At 34.6% G+C, this 18748-nt stretch overlaps 3 protein-coding genes across 3 annotated transcripts; 1 reads left to right on the forward strand and 2 right to left on the reverse strand.

Moving 5' to 3' along the window:
- Positions 1-4604: 4604 nt before the first annotated feature.
- LOC145056826 (elongator complex protein 4-like) lies at positions 4605-5461 on the reverse strand. The gene is made up of 4 exons (XM_079004555.1): positions 5329-5461; positions 5008-5234; positions 4836-4905; positions 4605-4753 (listed from the first exon to the last, which is right to left on the reverse strand). Exons 1-4 carry the CDS (start codon positions 5459-5461, stop codon positions 4605-4607), a joined length of 579 nt encoding a protein of 192 aa, XP_078860681.1.
- Positions 5462-8034: 2573 nt separating this feature from the next.
- Positions 8035-8907, forward strand: LOC145056835 (protein FAR1-RELATED SEQUENCE 6-like). The gene is made up of 3 exons (XM_079004565.1): positions 8035-8388; positions 8474-8723; positions 8795-8907. Exons 1-3 carry the CDS (start codon positions 8035-8037, stop codon positions 8905-8907), a joined length of 717 nt encoding a protein of 238 aa, XP_078860691.1.
- A 2632-nt stretch (positions 8908-11539) lies between these two features.
- On the reverse strand, positions 11540-14927 carry FC1 (serine/threonine-protein kinase AFC1). The gene is made up of 12 exons (XM_079028922.1): positions 14689-14927; positions 13804-13975; positions 13691-13717; positions 13456-13609; positions 13326-13374; positions 13102-13216; positions 12804-12895; positions 12561-12717; positions 12415-12479; positions 12238-12335; positions 12029-12134; positions 11540-11910 (listed from the first exon to the last, which is right to left on the reverse strand). The coding sequence occupies exons 1-12, from the start codon at positions 14797-14799 to the stop codon at positions 11752-11754; spliced, it is 1305 nt and encodes a 434-aa protein (XP_078885048.1). The 5' UTR covers positions 14800-14927; the 3' UTR covers positions 11540-11751.
- Positions 14928-18748: the final 3821 nt, after the last annotated feature.

An 18748-nucleotide genomic window follows, 5' to 3' on the forward strand; every position in this document is an offset into this window, starting at 1 on the left:
TAACACGTGAAGCCTTACTTATTCCACCTCGAGAAATATGGAATTTTCAGTCAAACACATCAGGATGCCCATAATGCATCAGGACCCTGCAATACATATCAACCAATCAATTATAAAAAATCATAATTTCAATTTTTTAATTTTATAAGGTAAAAGGCAATTAATAATGACAACTCACTTGAGAGGATACGCCAACACACATTGTCCCAATGTAACAAAACTTGTATCTTGGTTAGACACTTATGTAACGCCCGCAGATCCGGGCTAGTCAATTTAGAGGCAATAGGGGTCGAAAACGACTTTTCGACAAAAAGATTATTTAGAATAAATAATCTTAACCAAGTTGTAGAAGATGTCACAGGGTTTCCGTACATATAAAGAACGCCGAAATCCGAGTTATAACGAAGAAGTTATGACCCGTCGAAGTTTCGCGTCGGAACCGGCACGGCGCCGGGAAGCGTAAATAGTAAATTTATGATAGAGCGAGATTTAGATTTAGCGCTCTAAACGAAAGTCGTAGAATATGTTAAACTAAGAACTTCGATAAAAAGATCGCCCAAATCTGACTTCGTATGAAGAAGTTACGATTTTTCGAAGTTTTGGATTAGCAGTGTACAGTCCGAAATTCGAATATTAGATCGAGCAATTTTTAGCCGACACAACCTAAACGAGAATTGAAGATCTCATTATTAGTAGCGTAACAATAAAAAGACAGACGAAAATGGACATCGGATGAAGAAGTTATGAGATTATAACGGACCAATCATGTCCCGGTCTGTTAAAAATATAACTTTAAAAATAAATTCAAAATTAGCCGAAGGAGTCTAAACGAAAGTTGTAGAGTGCGTCTCCACCTACGCATGGATATAAAGAACGTCAAAAACGGAGTTCGTATGAACGAGTTACAAATTATAATAGCATATTTACGTATTAAAATAAAGTATAAATCATATATACGTACACATATATATATATATATACATATGTATATATCATTAGAAAGGCATCGACGATGCGGTCATTATAAGACTAATGTTGAGTTCTTTCGACATTAGTTTAGTACAAATATCTTTAAATCTATTTAAAATAGTATTATAAAGGGGTGTTTAGTTGTTTATATAACTATAAGGTCATTAAGTAATTATGGGGGGTAGTTTTTGTAAATTCAATTACTATAAATAAGAGGCTTGGGCTCTCATATTTCTTGCACCATTCTCTTGATTCAAGAGTCTTTCTCTCCTTATCCCCCGAGCATCTCGGTCCCTCGTGATTCGACTTCTCTTTCTGTAGTTTTAGTATAGTAAGGTGAGCGCTGAAGCGCTGCACGAATCTTTCTTAGAAAGATTCAGCGACGAAGTTCTGCCCCTACAGAGCCCGACTCCTAGCTAAAATCTCCTTGTAAGTAAGTTATGCTTACCCTATTTTAAATATAGTTTATATTTAAAATTAGTATTGTTATTATAAATTTATAATAAATATTTGAGCTATTATTATGACTTATATAAGTGTCGTTATAATATCTTTTTAACTACTCGCGGTACGGGGAATCTGGTTTAAAGGGCCGCATAGGGCTGTTGGATTTCAGAAGTGCTATATGCCAAAATGGTCCTGCCCTCCGGTGTTTTATGTCTGGCCCCTGTCTGTACATAGTGGTTGGAAAGTATTGTTTAAACGCTTATATAATAATAATAATAAGACTAATAATTAGTCACGGTAAATATTAGACTAAAATCTAGTGGTAATAATACTAGGTTTCGTCGAAGGAAATTATTTTAAAGTAAACGAAGCGCTGTCCGAGTACCGAGTCACCACCTTCTCAAGTGAGTGCATAGTTACTTTCATCTTACACATAGATATGAAGTATTTAATATATATTACGTGTTGTGAGTGCATAGTTACTTTCATCTTACACATAGATATGAAGTATTTTATATAAACTACGTGCTATGTGTGCACATTATCTGAATACTTGTTGTCTATGCTGGTTGAACGTTTTATACATGCTTTAAAGGACTTAAACTGTATACGTATTTTATATATACGAAAATGTTGGGTATGAGATGGGTAGATGAATGATGAGAGATAGAAGATGACGTGAGTATACATTGGCAGCTACAGACTTAGTGCCTATGGGACAAACACCGGTAGCTATGGACTTAGTACCTTTTAGACGTTGGTAGCTATGGATTTAGTACCTGTTGGGAATTGGTAGCTATGGACTTAGTACCTATTAGTTAGACGCTGGTAGCTAAGGATTTAGTACCTGTAGGAATTGGTAGCTATGGACTTAGTACCTGTTGAACATTGGTAGCTATGGACTTAGTACCTATTAGATAAAGACTGGTAACTATGGATTTAGTACCCGATGAATAGACTATAGCAGCTATGGAATTAGTGCTTTATGAACGAACATTGGCAGCTATGGATTTAGTGCCAGTCCTATAACCCTGGAAGTAAGGGACTTCGGAATAAACGAATGCAGGATAGATGACTCTTAGGTTAAATCCTTAAAGAGTAAAGAAGATAATGGGGATGGGTAATTGGGTTGATTGTTTGATTGAACATAATAATTATATTATTGTGGGTTGAAAACCCTATGTACTCACCAGGTTTCCCAACCTGACCCACTCAGTTTATGTATATCACAAGTGACGAAGTGAAGTGACATTACACTGAGAGATTTAAAAGAGATGTAGATCACTAGTGTAAATCATTGTAAGTCTGTTTATGCTTATGTTTCGGTATTAACGATGACATCCCAAACATTTTAAAATGAAATAAATACGTTTCTTCGAAAATGTTTTAATAACGTATTTACCATGTTTTTCTGGGAATAAATTCCGCAACCTTTTTATAAAATGAAGTACTCTGATTTTTATAAAGCATAAACAAAATCGGTCTTTTCTGGCCGTGATTTTGGGGATGTCACAACTTAAACATAAACCATGCCAGGGAAGAAACACTGTATAAAAAAAGCCATTGACCATTTTATAATATGTTTTTTTAATCATCAGTTATTTATAAAAATAAAAAAGTAACGGATAAAAAGGTATTGGTGGGTCAACCTGACCCGTTTTGACCAATATAAAGCTTTCCCATTTTGCCACCTTACTAATATTTTTACGAGATTGAAGATTATGCTCATTCAAATGATCTTAATAAACCAAAACATATATAGAGAGATAATAAACAAGTTTTCATGATTATGTACGATTGTAAAGAAAGGATTATCAGATGTTAATCAAACATATATAAAAGGGAGCATAACAGTTAGTGTCTCTTTCAATTTGTTTCACATGTGAAAAATACACACCTTCCAAGCAATAGCAGACAACTGTTGAAATAGTCAAAGATAGGATCAAAGGTATCCATAAGCATCAAACAGAGATGTATAAGAAAATTGGATCCAAATCCAATATGAAACCAGGCATGACGAAACCCAGTTTGCGAAAATTGGTCCAAGTTGGTCCAATCCAATCAGATTTTACTATCCTAAAGATTAAATATCGGGCTAAAACTATATAATTGAAATCAATTACAAACAAAATCATGAAAGTCCATTTTTAATTAGATTAAACCAATTCATTTTTTTCATCCCGATAGTTAAGAACCATACCAATTAAAAAAAACTCAAATTACCACTATATAGTATATCCTAAAAAACAAATCCGGTTAAAAAAAACTCAAATTTTTTTGAAAGAAAGGCAGGCAAACCTTCCTGTAAAGAAATGGAGGTTTCTCATTTTCCTTGCCTCTTCAAGATAATTATCCTTCAAAAACAACACATAAATAAATATTTCAGCATAAGCAGAAGCAAACAAAACAACCAGAAACGACAATAGTAAATACTCTAATGGAGACCAGGGATCTTCAAGGAGCAGTAGCAGCAGCTCTGAATTTGAAGATGCAACTGAACCAAATACTCTAATGAAAGCTATCATTGACTTTTCCCTTGATTCCTTTTTCATTAATCAAGATTTATACCAATTCTTTCAGTCTTCCCTTCCTAATTTAGTCAAAGGCTGCAGATGGGTCTTGTTGTATAGGTAATAATATCCTCTTAATTGGTACAAAATTTTCCATTTTTAATCCATTTTTAAATTTGTATTTACTTTTTGTTTCCAATTAAGAGAAGAGAAATACATATTTTTTCTAACCTGTCCTGCATAGCTCGTGAGGCCTTTAATTGATCCTTGCGTACAAGTAAATGTACATGTCTTGCATATTTAGTCAAATATATTGCTTCCTCAGTTCCTGTATCACCTCCTCCAACAACAGCAAGAACTTCACCCTTAAAAATTGGTGAAGCTCCATCACAGATTGCACAAGCACTAATTCCCCTACTCCAGAACTCATCTTCACGAGGTAATTTAAGCGTTTTGGCAGTCGACCCTGTAGCTCCATCACAGATTGCACCGCCTATTTGATATCCCTTGAACACTACAGGCTTCAAAATGATTGGATAGCAATTCTTCCTGCACTTGTGATATTTCCATCTACCTGATTAGAATTATGAAAATTAGGTGTAAGAGTCAATGAAGAAGACCACTTTTAAGTTTAATAAGATCAATCCACTACTAATAATAACATCAGTACTTTGGAAATTAAGATATGAACTTTGAACAACTATCACGGAATCCAGCAAGATTTGAACAATCTAAAAGGCTAAAACACTCCAAACGGTTTCCCGTTATCAAATGCTTCTCTATAGGCTTCCTTAGGTCAAATTCATTGCAATACTCTATTTTCCCATCTGCATCACATTATCACAAAACAAAAGATGTTTACTTTTTATACTAAAAATCCCCACAATGGATAAAAAGATACAAAATTACCTCGCTCCTCGTTATGTGGCTTATTTTCCCCAAGGTACTTCTTATATTGCCAAGCAATCCGCAAATCCTTCTACAAGCTCATAAAAAGGCAGAATTTACATTAATACAGTTGTAGTTGTGAAGAGAAAGATGCATGTTCCTAAGGGCAAAATGGGAAAAAGTAAAGTAGTACCTGTTCTGCATCAGTGTTACGAGATTTGTCATCTTTGGGGACTATAGTAGTTGGCAAGGTTCCAAGAAAGGCTCTAGGGTTTTTGACTGGGCTTGCATAAAGAACAGGTTGGTTGTGTACTAGTCCCTGAGACATGAAAGTCCTTAACAAAAGCATATGATGAGGTGCTTCAGTGTCTTCCATGATCATTACCAGACTTCCTAAATGGAATCCCCCACCTAAAATCTCTAGATATTACAGAAACAATTCATCCATTAGGAAATTGTTGTCATACTTGTTTAGATGCTTTAATAAAATATAAAAAGGGGGTATTGGGATTACTATCAAGATCCGGTATGCCTGATGAAAGAAAGATTGTTCCATTTGGTCCATACTTGAGACCAGGGACAGAAGAGGTAGGTGCAGCTGAAAAGTTCTTTGAGAAACTACTTGTCCGGACTTTGCTAGTAGCCATAAATATCGGACAGTTTTTTAATCCTCCTGAGAAATAAGAACAAACGGATCAAACAGGTAAACAACATATATAATGATTTTGGAGTAAATGATTTTATTAATAATCATATATAATGTTTGTAGAATACTTGAATAGCATCAATTTTGGAAGGAAACTACCAAAGCAGATATGCAATCTATTCCACATCGCTTATTAGTGTAAACTAGAAGTTCTCCAAACTGGATTTGAAGATAAATTAATTTAGAACTCTCTGAACCATAGTCCACGTGAACTCCATGGCAATCAGCGTCTTCGTGATTCCGAAGGAACGAGACAAGATCGATTCTAGCTTTGCCCAAAAACCCTAGCTTCCGTGGCCCTGTGAGCATTCATTGACAAACGAGACCCTAACCCTTTGATCATGGTGACCAGAAACCCTTCAATTTCAATTGGAACCGAAACCCAAGTTCCAGAAATAGTTGATTTTGTTGCCCTGTGAATGTAAAGTGTTCAATTTCTTGTGATAAATGAAGCAATAAGGATCGATCTATGGAGGATGTGGGTCGTAATTTGAAGGATGAAAAAAACCCTAATTTGAGGATGTGGGTCGATTTCCGGTATGCAAAGCTGACGGGGTGCTTATAAAAAGCTTTGAGAAGCAACTGAGCCAATGTTCTTATCAAAAGCTTTGAGAAGCTTTGATAAGCATCATAAGTCGTAACAACGATAGGTGCATTCTTCATGTTTCTTTCTCTTTTCGTCTCTGCCTCAGAGGGAGACTAGGGCTTGAAATTTCTTGATCTTCAGAGAGACATTAGAGCAGAGATCCGATGAGACGATTAACAAGTAAGGTCAGGAGTAGGGGAGAAGCGGATTGGAGAGGAGGGAGAGGAGAGAATCGATTGTGAAGATGAAAGATAGAAAAAAAGTAGAAAAGAACAAGGCGGGTTTTCAAAATTTTGGGGATTTCATTTCCCCCTATCTACTAAACGAACGCGCGTTCATTAAAATTATAAAGCGACACTCACAGACGACGAGCGTTTAAGATACGGTGCCCTCCGTGTTTTTTTTTTTTTTTTTCTTATAACACTAAATTAAGGGCACGCAATAATGCGTGACCTAAATCCTTAAATTTTTTGAAGATATGACACTTTTTTAATGTTGATCTCTTTTGCGTAACATAGATCAATGAGCGTCGTGGTTTGCGCGTCGTAAAAGGGTCTTTTTCTTGTAGTGTTAAAAAATGTTATAGTTAGTTTTTTCCCCTCCAAGGTAACAATAAAGTTTTGATTTTTATCAGGATCATTAGAAAAAAAATTTTCCTTCAAAATCCATCACAGTTGGGCTTTTACGAAGAACAGATGAATAAGATATATTGATGGAACAGTTGATTATTACGATTTCGTTGATATGAATTTGTTTTCTATTCATGAGCTAGCCGAAATGGTTAGGGAACTTGGATATAAGAATGGTGAGCTGATCTACCTTCATTTTCATACACCAGGTACCAAATTGGATTTTGGGTTAATGCCTCTGGTTACTAATGGGGATGTTAATAACATGAGTAAATATGTTAAGGAAAATAAAGTACTTCACATTTACATAGAACATGGGCAATCAACACTTAATGAACCTGTTCCATATTTTTATGATGCAAATGAAGGTCACCCATTGGAAGATGCTACTAAATTAGATTCATTTGAAGGCCTTAATTTTAGGGACATAAATTTGGATGATGATGATTTGTTCAGTATGGATGATGAGAGTGAAGATGGGATTATAGATGGTAGTAACACAAACAATGAAGAGAGTAGTGATTTACTATTTGATGAGAACAACATCTTAAATGAACCAGAGGTTGACATGACAGACTTTATTAGTGTTTTTGACCAAGAAGTTGATAGAGATCCAAGTACCATTCCAATTCTTGATTCATTTGACAATGGTGAAGATGAACTGAATGTCATTGATACCCAAGTTCTTGATTCTGGGATAGTTGAAGGGGACAAGAGGAAGGAAATGTTGAAAAATCTTGCAAAGCCAATTCTTTGTTCACTAGGGGAAGTTCATCAACCAACATTCAGACTTGGTCAAAGATTTAAGAATAAAGAGGATGTGAAGCAGTTGGTGAAACTTCATTCAATACACACTAAGAGATCCCTTTATTTTGAAAAAATGACAAAACAAGAATAAGGGTAAAATGCAACGGTGTTGTTCCAGACTTTAGTCAATGTGGGCCATGGACAAAAAGCAAGATTAGAAGCAAAAAAAAGTTGTTCAGTCTACTTCTTCCACTTGCCCTTGGTTACTGTTTGTTTCAAGGAGAAATAGTGAAGAGGAGTGGATGGTGAAAAGTATAGTTACAGATCACAACTGTGTTCATACTAGAGAAATCAAAGCTTGCACAACAAATTTCATGGCTAAAAATCTCATTGGACAAGTAGAGAGGAACCCAACTATTCCTGTTAGTGCCTTACATGAAGATCTACAAAAAAAATACGAAGTGGGGTTTTCAAGGATGAAAGTTTTTAGGGCTAAACAAATCGCTCAAAAACAAGCAATATGCTTTACTCAGGGATTATGGATTAGAACTGATGAGATCTAATGTTGGAACAACATTCAAAGTAGATGTGTACAGTGAACCAAATCCCAGTTCACAGTCTAGAATCTTCAGAAGAGTTTATGTTTGCTTGGGTGCTTTGAAGTTGGGTTTTAAAGCAGGTATGAGAGATTTTTTGGGATTTGATGGTGCATTCTTAAAGGGTCCTTTCCCAGGTCAAGTTTTGTCTGTTGTAGGTCTAGATTCAAACAACGGAATCTACCCTCTAGCCTATAGTATTGTTGAAGCTGAGACTAAAAGTTCATGGAGTTGGTTTTTAGAGTGTTTAGCAGATGACCTAGATTTGAATGCATCTTCAAACTTCACCTTTATTTCTGACAGACAAAAAGTAAAATTCTTTTTAGATTGTCATAACTGCTATTTCTATTGCTAATTTGTAAATTATCTAATTTATGTTTGTTGTCTTAAATTAGGGTATCATACCTGCTATCAATCAGATGTTCCCAAATGTTGAGCATAGATATTGTTTACGACATATTCATGAGAATATGAGGATGCATTGGAGGGATACAGAGTACAAGGACTTCTTATGGGACATTGCAACAACAACTACAATTCCACATTTTGACAATGCAATGGAGTTGTTCAAGAAGTATGATGTTACGGCACATGATTGGTTGAAGAAAATTCCAGCAGCACATTGGAGTAGAGCTCATTTCAGTGGTTTGTTTTTTCCCTGTTATTATTGCACTATTTTTATATAAATTGTATTAAATGTATATAATCTTATATAGGAATGGCAAAGACAGACAGCTTGACAAATAACTTGTGTGAGGTATTTAATTCAAAAATCATTCATGCTAGAGACAAACCCGTGATAACTTGTTTGGAATATATTAGAGAATAATTTATGAAAAGGATAGTTGTTCAAAAATCCATTGACAAATCTAAAGGACAACTAACACCAACAGCTACAACCATTTTAGAAGGTATTAAGAAAGAAGCAACTCAAAATGTGTGCATTTTTAATGGTGTTGAGAAGACACAGGTGACCACTCCAAGGAAGGACCAATATGTGGTCAATTTGAAGGAAAAAACTTGTACTTGTATGTATTGGGAACTCACAGGCATTGTTTGTAGTCATGCTGTGAGTGCAATTTGGGACAAAATCAAGTATGGTGGAAAAAAAAAAGTACCTAATATAGAGGCATGGGTTCATCCAGTTTATTGGCTTCAAACATGGGCTGATATGTATAGCCATAAAATAGACCCTATTAATGAAAAGAGCATGTGGCGCAAATCAGCATGTCCTTTTATACTAATGCCCCCTAAACATCATATTCAGGTAATCTTTAAAATTTAAACATAATACTCAGGTACTATGTACTATCTGGTTCTAATATTTTTCTTTTTTATTTTTAGGTTGGGAGGCCAAAAAAGAAGAGAAAGAGAGTTGTAGGTAAGGTTGTGACTACAGGGAAAAACTTGAGCAGAAAGTACATCACAATAACTTGCAGCAAATGTGGAAACAAAGGGCACAATCAAAGAAGCTGTAAGGATCAAGATGGAGAAAGAGAGAGGATGAATGATGGTGGTAATGAAGTACAGAAGATAAGCAAAGCAGTGGCTGATGGGTGATATTTGTTATGTTTGTGTTTATGGGTACTTTTGATTTTGGGTATTTTTGGTTAAAGAATTTATGACTTTTGCTTATGGGTAGTGTTTTGGTTAGACATATTTTTAGTACAATGCTTTTGTGACATTGGATTTTAATTTAGTTTGTGTAAAAATCATGTTTTTGTGAAATTTGATTTTAATTTAGTTTATGTAAACATCATGCTTTTGCTTACACAAATGATACTAGAACTGTTTCTTGCATGATGTTATGTTAATATAATCCAGGAAGATGCAGTACTCAAGAAGCACTTAACATAAAAAGGTATCCCCCATATGAAAATTACCAAACTAACCTTTATTGATTCTAACATGGATACACACCATAAAGTAAATCCCTTGTGAATACATAAAGTAATTCAGAAATATACCAAATTGCCCTCACATATTGGGCATTTGAGAGAGACTAACATCTCTAAGTTAACGATGTTTACCAAAAGGACCCCTCATGTGCAAATTTCTTCTCAAAAGGACCCATGATGCTCACAAACTTTGAAAAGGACCTCCTGTGTTATAATTTGCCAACCACAAGGACCATTTACGTAATTTTTTCATAATAAAACTCAACATAAATCATAAAGACATAATGCAAAATATCACAATACACAGATAAGCACATAAGAGAATCTCAGTCACACAAAGATACCACTCATGGTATGTATAGTGAGAAGACTCACCTTACAAGAAATCGGCTAATCTCAAACTCAATCACCGGTCTAGCCTCCGCCTAACACATACGACAATTATACCTAATTAATCATGGCTCTCAAGAAGCTACACTAACCCTTCTACAAACTCACAGAAGGGTAAAATACCATTTTACCCCTAAATGGCCATAATTGTCCACAAATTCACCAAACCCTAAAAGTCAACCAAAAAGTCAACGGCAGGGAGTACGCTGCGCATACTAGCTCTCTACATTGGGCGTACTCACTTGCCATGCAAGCATCGGGGATGTGCGATCCCTACGTTGCGCATATTGGGATTACGCCCAGCGTATGCCCCGGTTTCACTCTTCTCACTCATTTGGTCTTAATCAATTAAGACCTTGGCTCAGATTACAGATCTAGACTCCTTAACAGCTCTTACTCCATAAAGTCAGTGACTTTAAGCCTTTGCATGGCTGATATGGTCACAAACACACAAAACATCCACTCTCTTTTCTCAAAAAGCTCATATCTCATGCATGGCTTGATTCCAACATCCAAGACTGGATTTTCATTCACAATATGAATTTGACTTACTATTATTCACAATGTGAATCTATAGTGAAATTTCGTTTTGTTTTTTGTTTAGATCAATATTAATCTATGTTTAAAGAGTACAAAAAACTGTGAATTTTGATACATTTATTCAATTTTTTCAATAAAAAAGAAACCTTAACTTTTCAAAAAACAAATAAACGAAGTAGGTTTTTTGAAAAAAAAAATCATTTTTTGTAAATCAATATGGATCTCTATAGAAAGAGGACGTAAAATTATTAACAATGGTATATTCGGTTCCTTTTCAATAAAAAAACATGGCCTAAAAGAAAATTAAACGAAAAAAATGAAGTTTTGTTATAATCCGGCTCATTTACGTTCATTATAAAACTCCATTTCATTTTGCCATTGATCGTTTTAAGTTTCGATGTTTTAGATTGATTCCTTGATTAATAGTGGTATTCTATTGAACTTTATATATATATATATATATATATATATATATATATATATATATATATATATATATATATATATATATATATATATATATATATATATATATATATAGTGATAGATGGATGTTCCCTAGGTTTTGTGTTTGTGTTTTTCTTTGCAGAATGAAGAAAACTAAAAAACCAAATATAAACTTTGGAACAAAAATCATTCAAACTGTGACACGACAAAACCTTATATCGAACCACCACCATGTAGAAACAAAATATACATATCAAACATTCAAACATGCAAACAAGCGAATACAAAGGCAAAAACCAGATAATTTTGTGGTGATATATATAACCACCATAAAAAGCTTCGATTTTATGGAAAATATCAAGCACTTTTCTATTAACTTTTTTTTTTCAAATTTTCAATTACAAAGAGTACCCATATCGTCTAATATCTCTTGTGAAGAAAGGATGCCGTAAGGCTTCCCTAGCTTTCAGTCGCTCTGATGGGTCAAATCGCAAAAGCCCCTGCAACAGATCTATCAACGCCCCAGCAGAGTGATCCACGTGCTGCATCACCAGGTTCTACATTCATTTCAAAACAAAATCCTTCACTTTCCCAAATTTTATAATTTTATATATATATTTAAACTTATAATTTAATACTAACCAAATTAATTAATTAATTAATTAATAATAATACCTGAAGGCGTGGGAGTTTCCACACTGCCCTCATACTTTCTCTTGAGGTTGCACCCTCAGGCCAATCTAATCGCGCTCCCCTTCTAAAATATTTCTCAGACCGACGGCTACCCAAAAAAAAAAAGTAAAAACATCTTTTAAATTTATGGTCCATTAAAAATTAATGATAAACAATAAGTTAATAACAGATTATTATGTATTATATATTACTCGGCTCTCATGATCATATGTTGAGGAAGTGGTCCTAAAACTCTCTCCATCATAGCAAGATGTTCCAAGTTCTCATGCGTCTGGAATAAAGCTTCACCCTAATTGAGAAACCAAAAATAATTAGAAAGGGTAAAAGAGTAATTTCACAACAAGCGTCGTGTTGAGAATTTGACTTACGGAGCAAAGTTCAACGAGTATGCAACCCACGCTCCATAAATCACACGGGTAGTTCCATCCAAGGCCTGAGATTTTGACACAGGTGATTATTGTCTTATTGATGAATGATGGGGTCACACAGTATGATAATAATAGATGTGAATTACCTAAAATAACCTCAGGGGCACGATAATGGCGTGTTGAGACAACATAGCTGTGATCTTGGTGTTCATATGTAGTACTCCCAAAATCAATGAGCTTAATGGCGCTTGTTTTTGGTAGATTCTTGAAGTAAGAACCATCTTTTCCGGATCTTGACAGAAACTGAATTATAACAAATTAAAACTACTGATTTATAAAATACGCATACATGCATATGTTTTTTTTAATGATAACATGCATCAACATACCTTATAATCCGGCACCTTAACATACTCTGAAGAAACCAGAAGAATGTTTTCTGGTTTTAAATCCGTATGTATAAGTTGTAGATCATGCATAACTGCAAAGAAAAGAACCAAAATAAATTATTCAAAAGAAAAAAAAAAAAGAGCAAATAGCAATGGATTACACAAACAAGGACAAGTAAACATATTACTACAAAGTTTCAAACATATAACATCTGAAAGATATATGTCACGTGTATAAAATGAAATATAGAAAGAAAGAAAGAAAAAAACAAAAATGGTACAAGTTTTTTTCACACACATGCTACAGATTCCAAAAGTTGTCTTGCAAAGTCACGAACAAGATCAATGGGAAATGAACGGTAGTTGTTTTTGCGGAGAAAATCGTATAAACTTGGACCAAGCTTCTCAAAAACCTGTTAAGACCAAGTTTTTTTTTTTTATAAAATATAAATCCAAGCATATGACAACTACATGGTGGTGTCATAAGCAATTGGAAATTAATCGAATCTCATAAATACTTACAATACAAATATGATTACGATAGTCAAACCAATTCCGTATTTGCACACAACTGCAAAAATAAATATAAATCTTACACCAAAACCACTTTAAATTCTTGAAAAATAAAAAGAAGAGAGATATGTATACATACCGTGATCCACCAACATCATGTCTAGCAAGCTTCTGTAAAACATCAATCTCAATCATGGCAGCTTCACGATATTTGTTTATTGAGCGCACAATTTTAATGGCTACAGGCTCTTTCTTTTCGTTGTCCAAACACTCCAAAACTTGCCCAAAAGTACCTATTATATTTGGTTATTCTTATTGTCAATCAACAAAAACTAATGCTTTACATTTATGGTTTATGTAACAAAATAGCTAACCTTCACCCATTTTGCTCAATATACGATCTGAAATTCAGAAGTAAGGCAATTATTATTATTATATTAGCATGTGATTTGCACTTGAATTACCAATTACAATTTACAAGACTTACATCGAGGAGTTATATTCTCTCCTACAGCAAAAATGTAGTGGCCTTCTTTATCATCAGGTCTCCATGGAGGGGAGCCATTGTGAGGGATTCCTTTGTAATATATTGAAGAGTAAGAGAAACTGGGGACTGCTGCATTTATGAAATCCTGTCTGCAGTATAAAGCTGGGAGGACCTGAGTGACAATGAGATTTTGTAAATTATATATGATATATACCCGAGTTTGTATCCATGTATGAATATGCTACGAAATTTGAAGATTACTACAAAATCTGTTGATTCAATTGTAACCTCATGTTATTCAAAAGTTTTTATGTACAGATCAAGGTGTTCTTCATCCATGGATGAGACTCTATTCCACAAAGATGAACATGTTTCTCTGTATATATTACTTCATCCATATCTTTACATTCAAATTGTTCAATGTTGTTATAAACTGATTTCTCCAAACTACAATATGATCAGGCAACAGATCCACTTCCTGGGTTTAATCCCTGAGTTTATATGTGAAGAAAAAAATTGTGTTGAAAACATAATTACCTTGTTTGATAATTATACAAAATTTCATGGAATTGGATGATGTCATGCATCAGATGCAGTTAAGAACTTAAAAAGATATGAAATGAAAATCAACTTGAGTACTTTCTATGGCTTAATCTGTTGAATTACAGAAAGATCTATATTCTCTTTTTGGGTGAAAGGACAAGATCTATATTCTACAAACAAAAAGCAAAAAAGTCTGAAGATCAAAAACACACAGGTAACTCGTTTTCACTGTTTCTAATCACAGTAAAAGTGGTTCCTAAAATGAATCCCCAATAAGCAAACGCAATTACATTAAGACACAAAAATTCATCAAGAACATATTAGAATCGTAAAATTTTGAACCTTTGGGGGAGGAGGAACAGGAGCGGGCATGTCCCAAGCCAATCGAGGCCGTTTCCTTGGTCGCTTATCCATATTTTTGTGAGGAAATTCCAAGATCCTCTGCGTCTCCATCCCGTAACACGATCTACGAAATTAAGCTTTGGAAATATATCCCGATTCACATGAAGTTACGCAAAATTTTGTTTGTGAAAAATCGAGGGATTCGCAGGAACCCTAGATTTAATTGAGATGGAGAAAGAAAGCTAACAATGGAGATGAGGCAGAAAGTAACCATGGTTGAGTTAAAATCTTACCTCCATGGTTAAGCGTTGGCACGTGATTACTCTCTTTAGCGGCACGTGACGTGAGTACCGAGAGTTCTTTTTCTTTTATCTTTTTGGAGTATCGACAGTTAGCGACCCATCTTGCCGTCCAATGAGGTAATGGCCATATCGAGTAATTGGGCCTGCTCGATTGTTATTTCTTCTTAAATTCCAGCTAATATTCCCTATTAAACTCAACACTTTATAGACAACCATTTTTATTGATAATGTTTTTGAACCAACATATAAATTTTATTTCGAGATAATTTAGGATAGAATCATAGAAGCGTCAAAAAGGAAACATATATAGTTAGTTGAGGTGGAAGACTTTGTCATATTATTTTCATGGCACCATTCCATTTTAGCTTAAAACACCGAAAGGTTGGATCAAACGTTCCAAGTAGTCAAACCATGTATATTATGCGGTTATGTAGGAATGACCTATAAGTATTTTTTTTTTTTGTCTATATCTTACAAAATGTTTAAGTAGTTAATATGTTGGTGTGATTGTAATGTTAAAAATGCAGTTTATTTGACCAAGTTATGTAGAGTTTTCTACAAAAAGATAGTAATTAGATAAAATATTTTTTAAATTGATGCAGTTTTTTGTTTAATTACCGGAACATAGTAATTTAAATGAAAAGTATTTTATGATTAATTCTTAGTTTTTTTTTCTTCTAAAACGCTGGAACATTTCCTCGGAATTGCACCATGTTTTCAAGTTTAATATTTTTTTTTCTTTACAACCACATCCCCTATTTCTTGATGGAACTAATCACGGGATCGATACATGTTACTAAAATTTTAATTAATTGAAAACCCTAGAATAGTTGATGTCAATAAATTGAAAACCCATAAATTGATGTTGTCGATAAACTTGTGACGTCGATAATTAGAGGTTTAAATCCCCTTATTTCTCTTTTATTTTATTTCTTCTTATTTCTATGTCGTTGAATATATTGAACAGGAAATTAAAATTCAGTTAATTAGGCTGGAGGGTGTGGTGCCACCGAAACCGCACTCCATCTCCCGCCACATCAGCGTCATGTCGTTTTTTACCATATAAGTGTGGTTTCTTATCACACCAAGGGAGTGGTGCCACACTTTCAAAAGGCAAAAAATAATAATAATAAATAAATAAATCAATTCATTTATGCCCCAAACGGTCATACCCACCAACAACCAATCACAACCCACGGTCTTCAAGGACCGCACTGCGGTCTTGGCTGCACCTAACCGCACCCTGGGGGTGGTGTTCCCTGACCACGTGTCACCATCGCGGTTCCAAACCGCATCCCATTCCGTGAAGCCTTAGAGATTTAAATCCCCTCATTTTTTCTATATTTTGGTGATTGTGACTTGTGGGGTAAATCTTATTAAACGGGTTTCAAGTTCTTCCACATATACTAAGATGGATGTTCATCGGCTAAGACTTGGTTCAAATGATAAGTTTGATTTGTGAACAATGTAAAACTCGTTCTTCATCTTGTTTTCTCCAAGAGAAATTAAATATCCTCCTATTTTTCTTCCTACAAATCCTCTTACCCAATTAAATAATGACATGTGTCATTTTAGTATACTAAACTATTATTAAATGAACATTAAATGTGACACATGTCATCATTTAATTGGATAGGGAGATTTGTAGAAACAAAAAGTAGAAGGATATTTAATTTCTCTTTCTCTAATATTTCTCAGGTACCATATATACATCAACCAAAGCGGATTATATGATGCTTTGTGAGATTCCAATAACTAAACCGCCATTATTGTAGGTGCTTGAGTTAATTTCAAGATCTAATGAAACCCAAAAAAAAATAAATAAATAAAATTAAACCTTTAGTTAGTTGTTTCAGCTATTTTCCAGATAAAATGAAAACCCATAAATCAAATGCACATTCCACACCAAAAAAATAAAAAAGGTTTTGGATGTTCACTTTTAATATCATACTAGGTGTGAGACCCATGTATAACATGGTTTATTTAAATATAAAAAATATGAAATTTTAAACATTTGAGGTTTGTATTTATAAAAAAAAGTAAGAAAAATATTGAATTATTAAAATTAAAGTGTTTTTTTCTTTTAAATTTAAACAAATAATCTAGATAAATAAACAAATGAAACTAATGAGATTTTAACTTAGTAATTTTGAAATTAGAAGGAAAGTTCATTAATGAAATTAATATGCATATATTATTACATTTAAAAATTATGTGGAGTTTAATAAAATGAAAAAAATAATAATAATAATAATAAAATGACATATGGAAAAAAAAATGAAAATAATAAGAAAAAGTCATGTGTCATAATGCATTAGAAGATGGCAAGTGGCAAAATTATTTTCATTTATTAGAGATGATCCATTTTTTATTTCAATAAATTCAATTTGGGTTTTGCCTACATTTTGTTCTTCATCTTTAATGTAACATCCAAAATTTCAAACCAATTTAAACTTTTTAAAACATGTCAAGTTCATCAAAACATTACGACTTTGTTTTCAAAATATTGATTATCAGAGTCTCTCCCAAAAACATAAACATAATAGGAGGAGCTGTACGATCATGCATTGGCCTTGCCTTGATTCCTTGATGTACCTGAAACAATAAACTGAAACTGTAAGCCCGAAAGCTCAGTGAGTTACACCCCCCCCCCCCCCAAAAAAAAAAAAAATACCGATACACATACAGTCCACATAGCAATATCAACATTAACATATCATATCAATCAAAACAGAACAGCATGCACTGGGTCCACAACTTTACAAGCTGGACTACCCCTGGGCCCTCAATACGAGTCTAGAATGCCTACCGGGCCCTCAGCTTGTATCTGGAATGCTCCCGAGTCCTCAGTATGAGCCTGGAATGCCTACAGGGCCCTCAGCTCATATCAGGAATACTCTAGGGTTTGTTGGCTACCGTACGGAGTAGTATAACCTCAACCCATCCCACATAACATGTCGACATGTATCATAACTAATGCACATACAGATAAGCATACAGTATCACAGGTAGTCCTACAGGTCTACCCGACTAGCATATCAACTGGCATACATCACTAACTCAAACTCAACATATCAATAACTACTAGGATATCAAATCCAATGGGCCGGCCTTGGTGCCTTAGACCCCTTAGTATAATGAGGATAACTCACCTCGCAACTGATGTCAGAAACTAGGAAGCTTCAACTTCCAAATCACCAACACGAACTTCACTACCTATAAATGCCATAAAAACCCTTTTTCATAAGTTTCCAAATTATCAGAATACCCTCAGAAGTCATCTGGTCAACTCTTGGTCAAAGTCAACGCCCACCGTCAAAGTCAACAGTCCATGTTGACTCGACTCATCGAGTGCAGTTCATCGACTCATCGAGTCCTTCCTGAACTCGAGAAGTCGTGAAATCCTTGACTGGCTCGTCGAGTTCTCCTTTAACTCGCTGAGCTCATACGTGTCCAAGAATCGGGGAACCTTAGTCGACTTTCCGAGTTTTCTAACGACTCGTCGAGTTCAAGGAAAACTTCAACGGACTCGTCGAGTTGTTCATCAACTCGTTGAGTTCACGGCCAAATTTATCGGGCTCGCCGAGTTGTTCATCCAACTCGTCGAGTCCTCGCAGATCTCCATCCATGCAGGCGCTTTTTAGGCCATGGCAAGGCTCCAGATTACAGATCCAAGCTCTTATGGCATGTTTATCACGTAAAGTTGCAAACTTTACGCACATGCAAGGTTCTAAAGGCTCTAAATGACCAATATATGC

Source organism: Lactuca serriola, chromosome 1 (genome assembly GCF_051521515.1).
Source record: "Lactuca serriola cultivar US96UC23 chromosome 1, Lser_US96UC23_V15, whole genome shotgun sequence".
Taxonomy (NCBI): domain Eukaryota; kingdom Viridiplantae; phylum Streptophyta; class Magnoliopsida; order Asterales; family Asteraceae; genus Lactuca; species Lactuca serriola.

Excerpts from the sequence above, each read along its gene's own strand:
- LOC145056826 (XM_079004555.1), bottom strand. The coding sequence starts at position 5,461 with ATGGCTACTAGCAAAGTCCGGACAAGTAGTTTCTCAAAGAACTTTTCA. Across the intron at positions 5,235-5,328 it reads AGGCATACCGGATCTTGATA|AGATTTTAGGTGGGGGATTC; the intron begins GTAATCCCAATA and ends TGTAATATCTAG. Across the intron at positions 4,754-4,835 it reads GCCACATAACGAGGAGCGAG|ATGGGAAAATAGAGTATTGC; the intron begins GTAATTTTGTAT and ends AATGTGATGCAG.
- FC1 (XM_079028922.1), bottom strand. The coding sequence starts at position 14,799 with ATGGAGACGCAGAGGATCTTGGAATTTCCTCACAAAAATATGGATAAG. Across the intron at positions 13,976-14,688 it reads CTGTTCCTCCTCCCCCAAAG|GTCCTCCCAGCTTTATACTG; the intron begins GTTCAAAATTTT and ends ATTGTCACTCAG. Across the intron at positions 11,911-12,028 it reads GGAAACTCCCACGCCTTCAG|AACCTGGTGATGCAGCACGT; the intron begins GTATTATTATTA and ends AAATGAATGTAG.
- LOC145056835 (XM_079004565.1), top strand. The coding sequence starts at position 8,035 with ATGAGATCTAATGTTGGAACAACATTCAAAGTAGATGTGTACAGTGAA. Across the intron at positions 8,389-8,473 it reads TTATTTCTGACAGACAAAAA|GGTATCATACCTGCTATCAA; the intron begins GTAAAATTCTTT and ends GTCTTAAATTAG. Across the intron at positions 8,724-8,794 it reads GAGTAGAGCTCATTTCAGTG|GAATGGCAAAGACAGACAGC; the intron begins GTTTGTTTTTTC and ends AATCTTATATAG.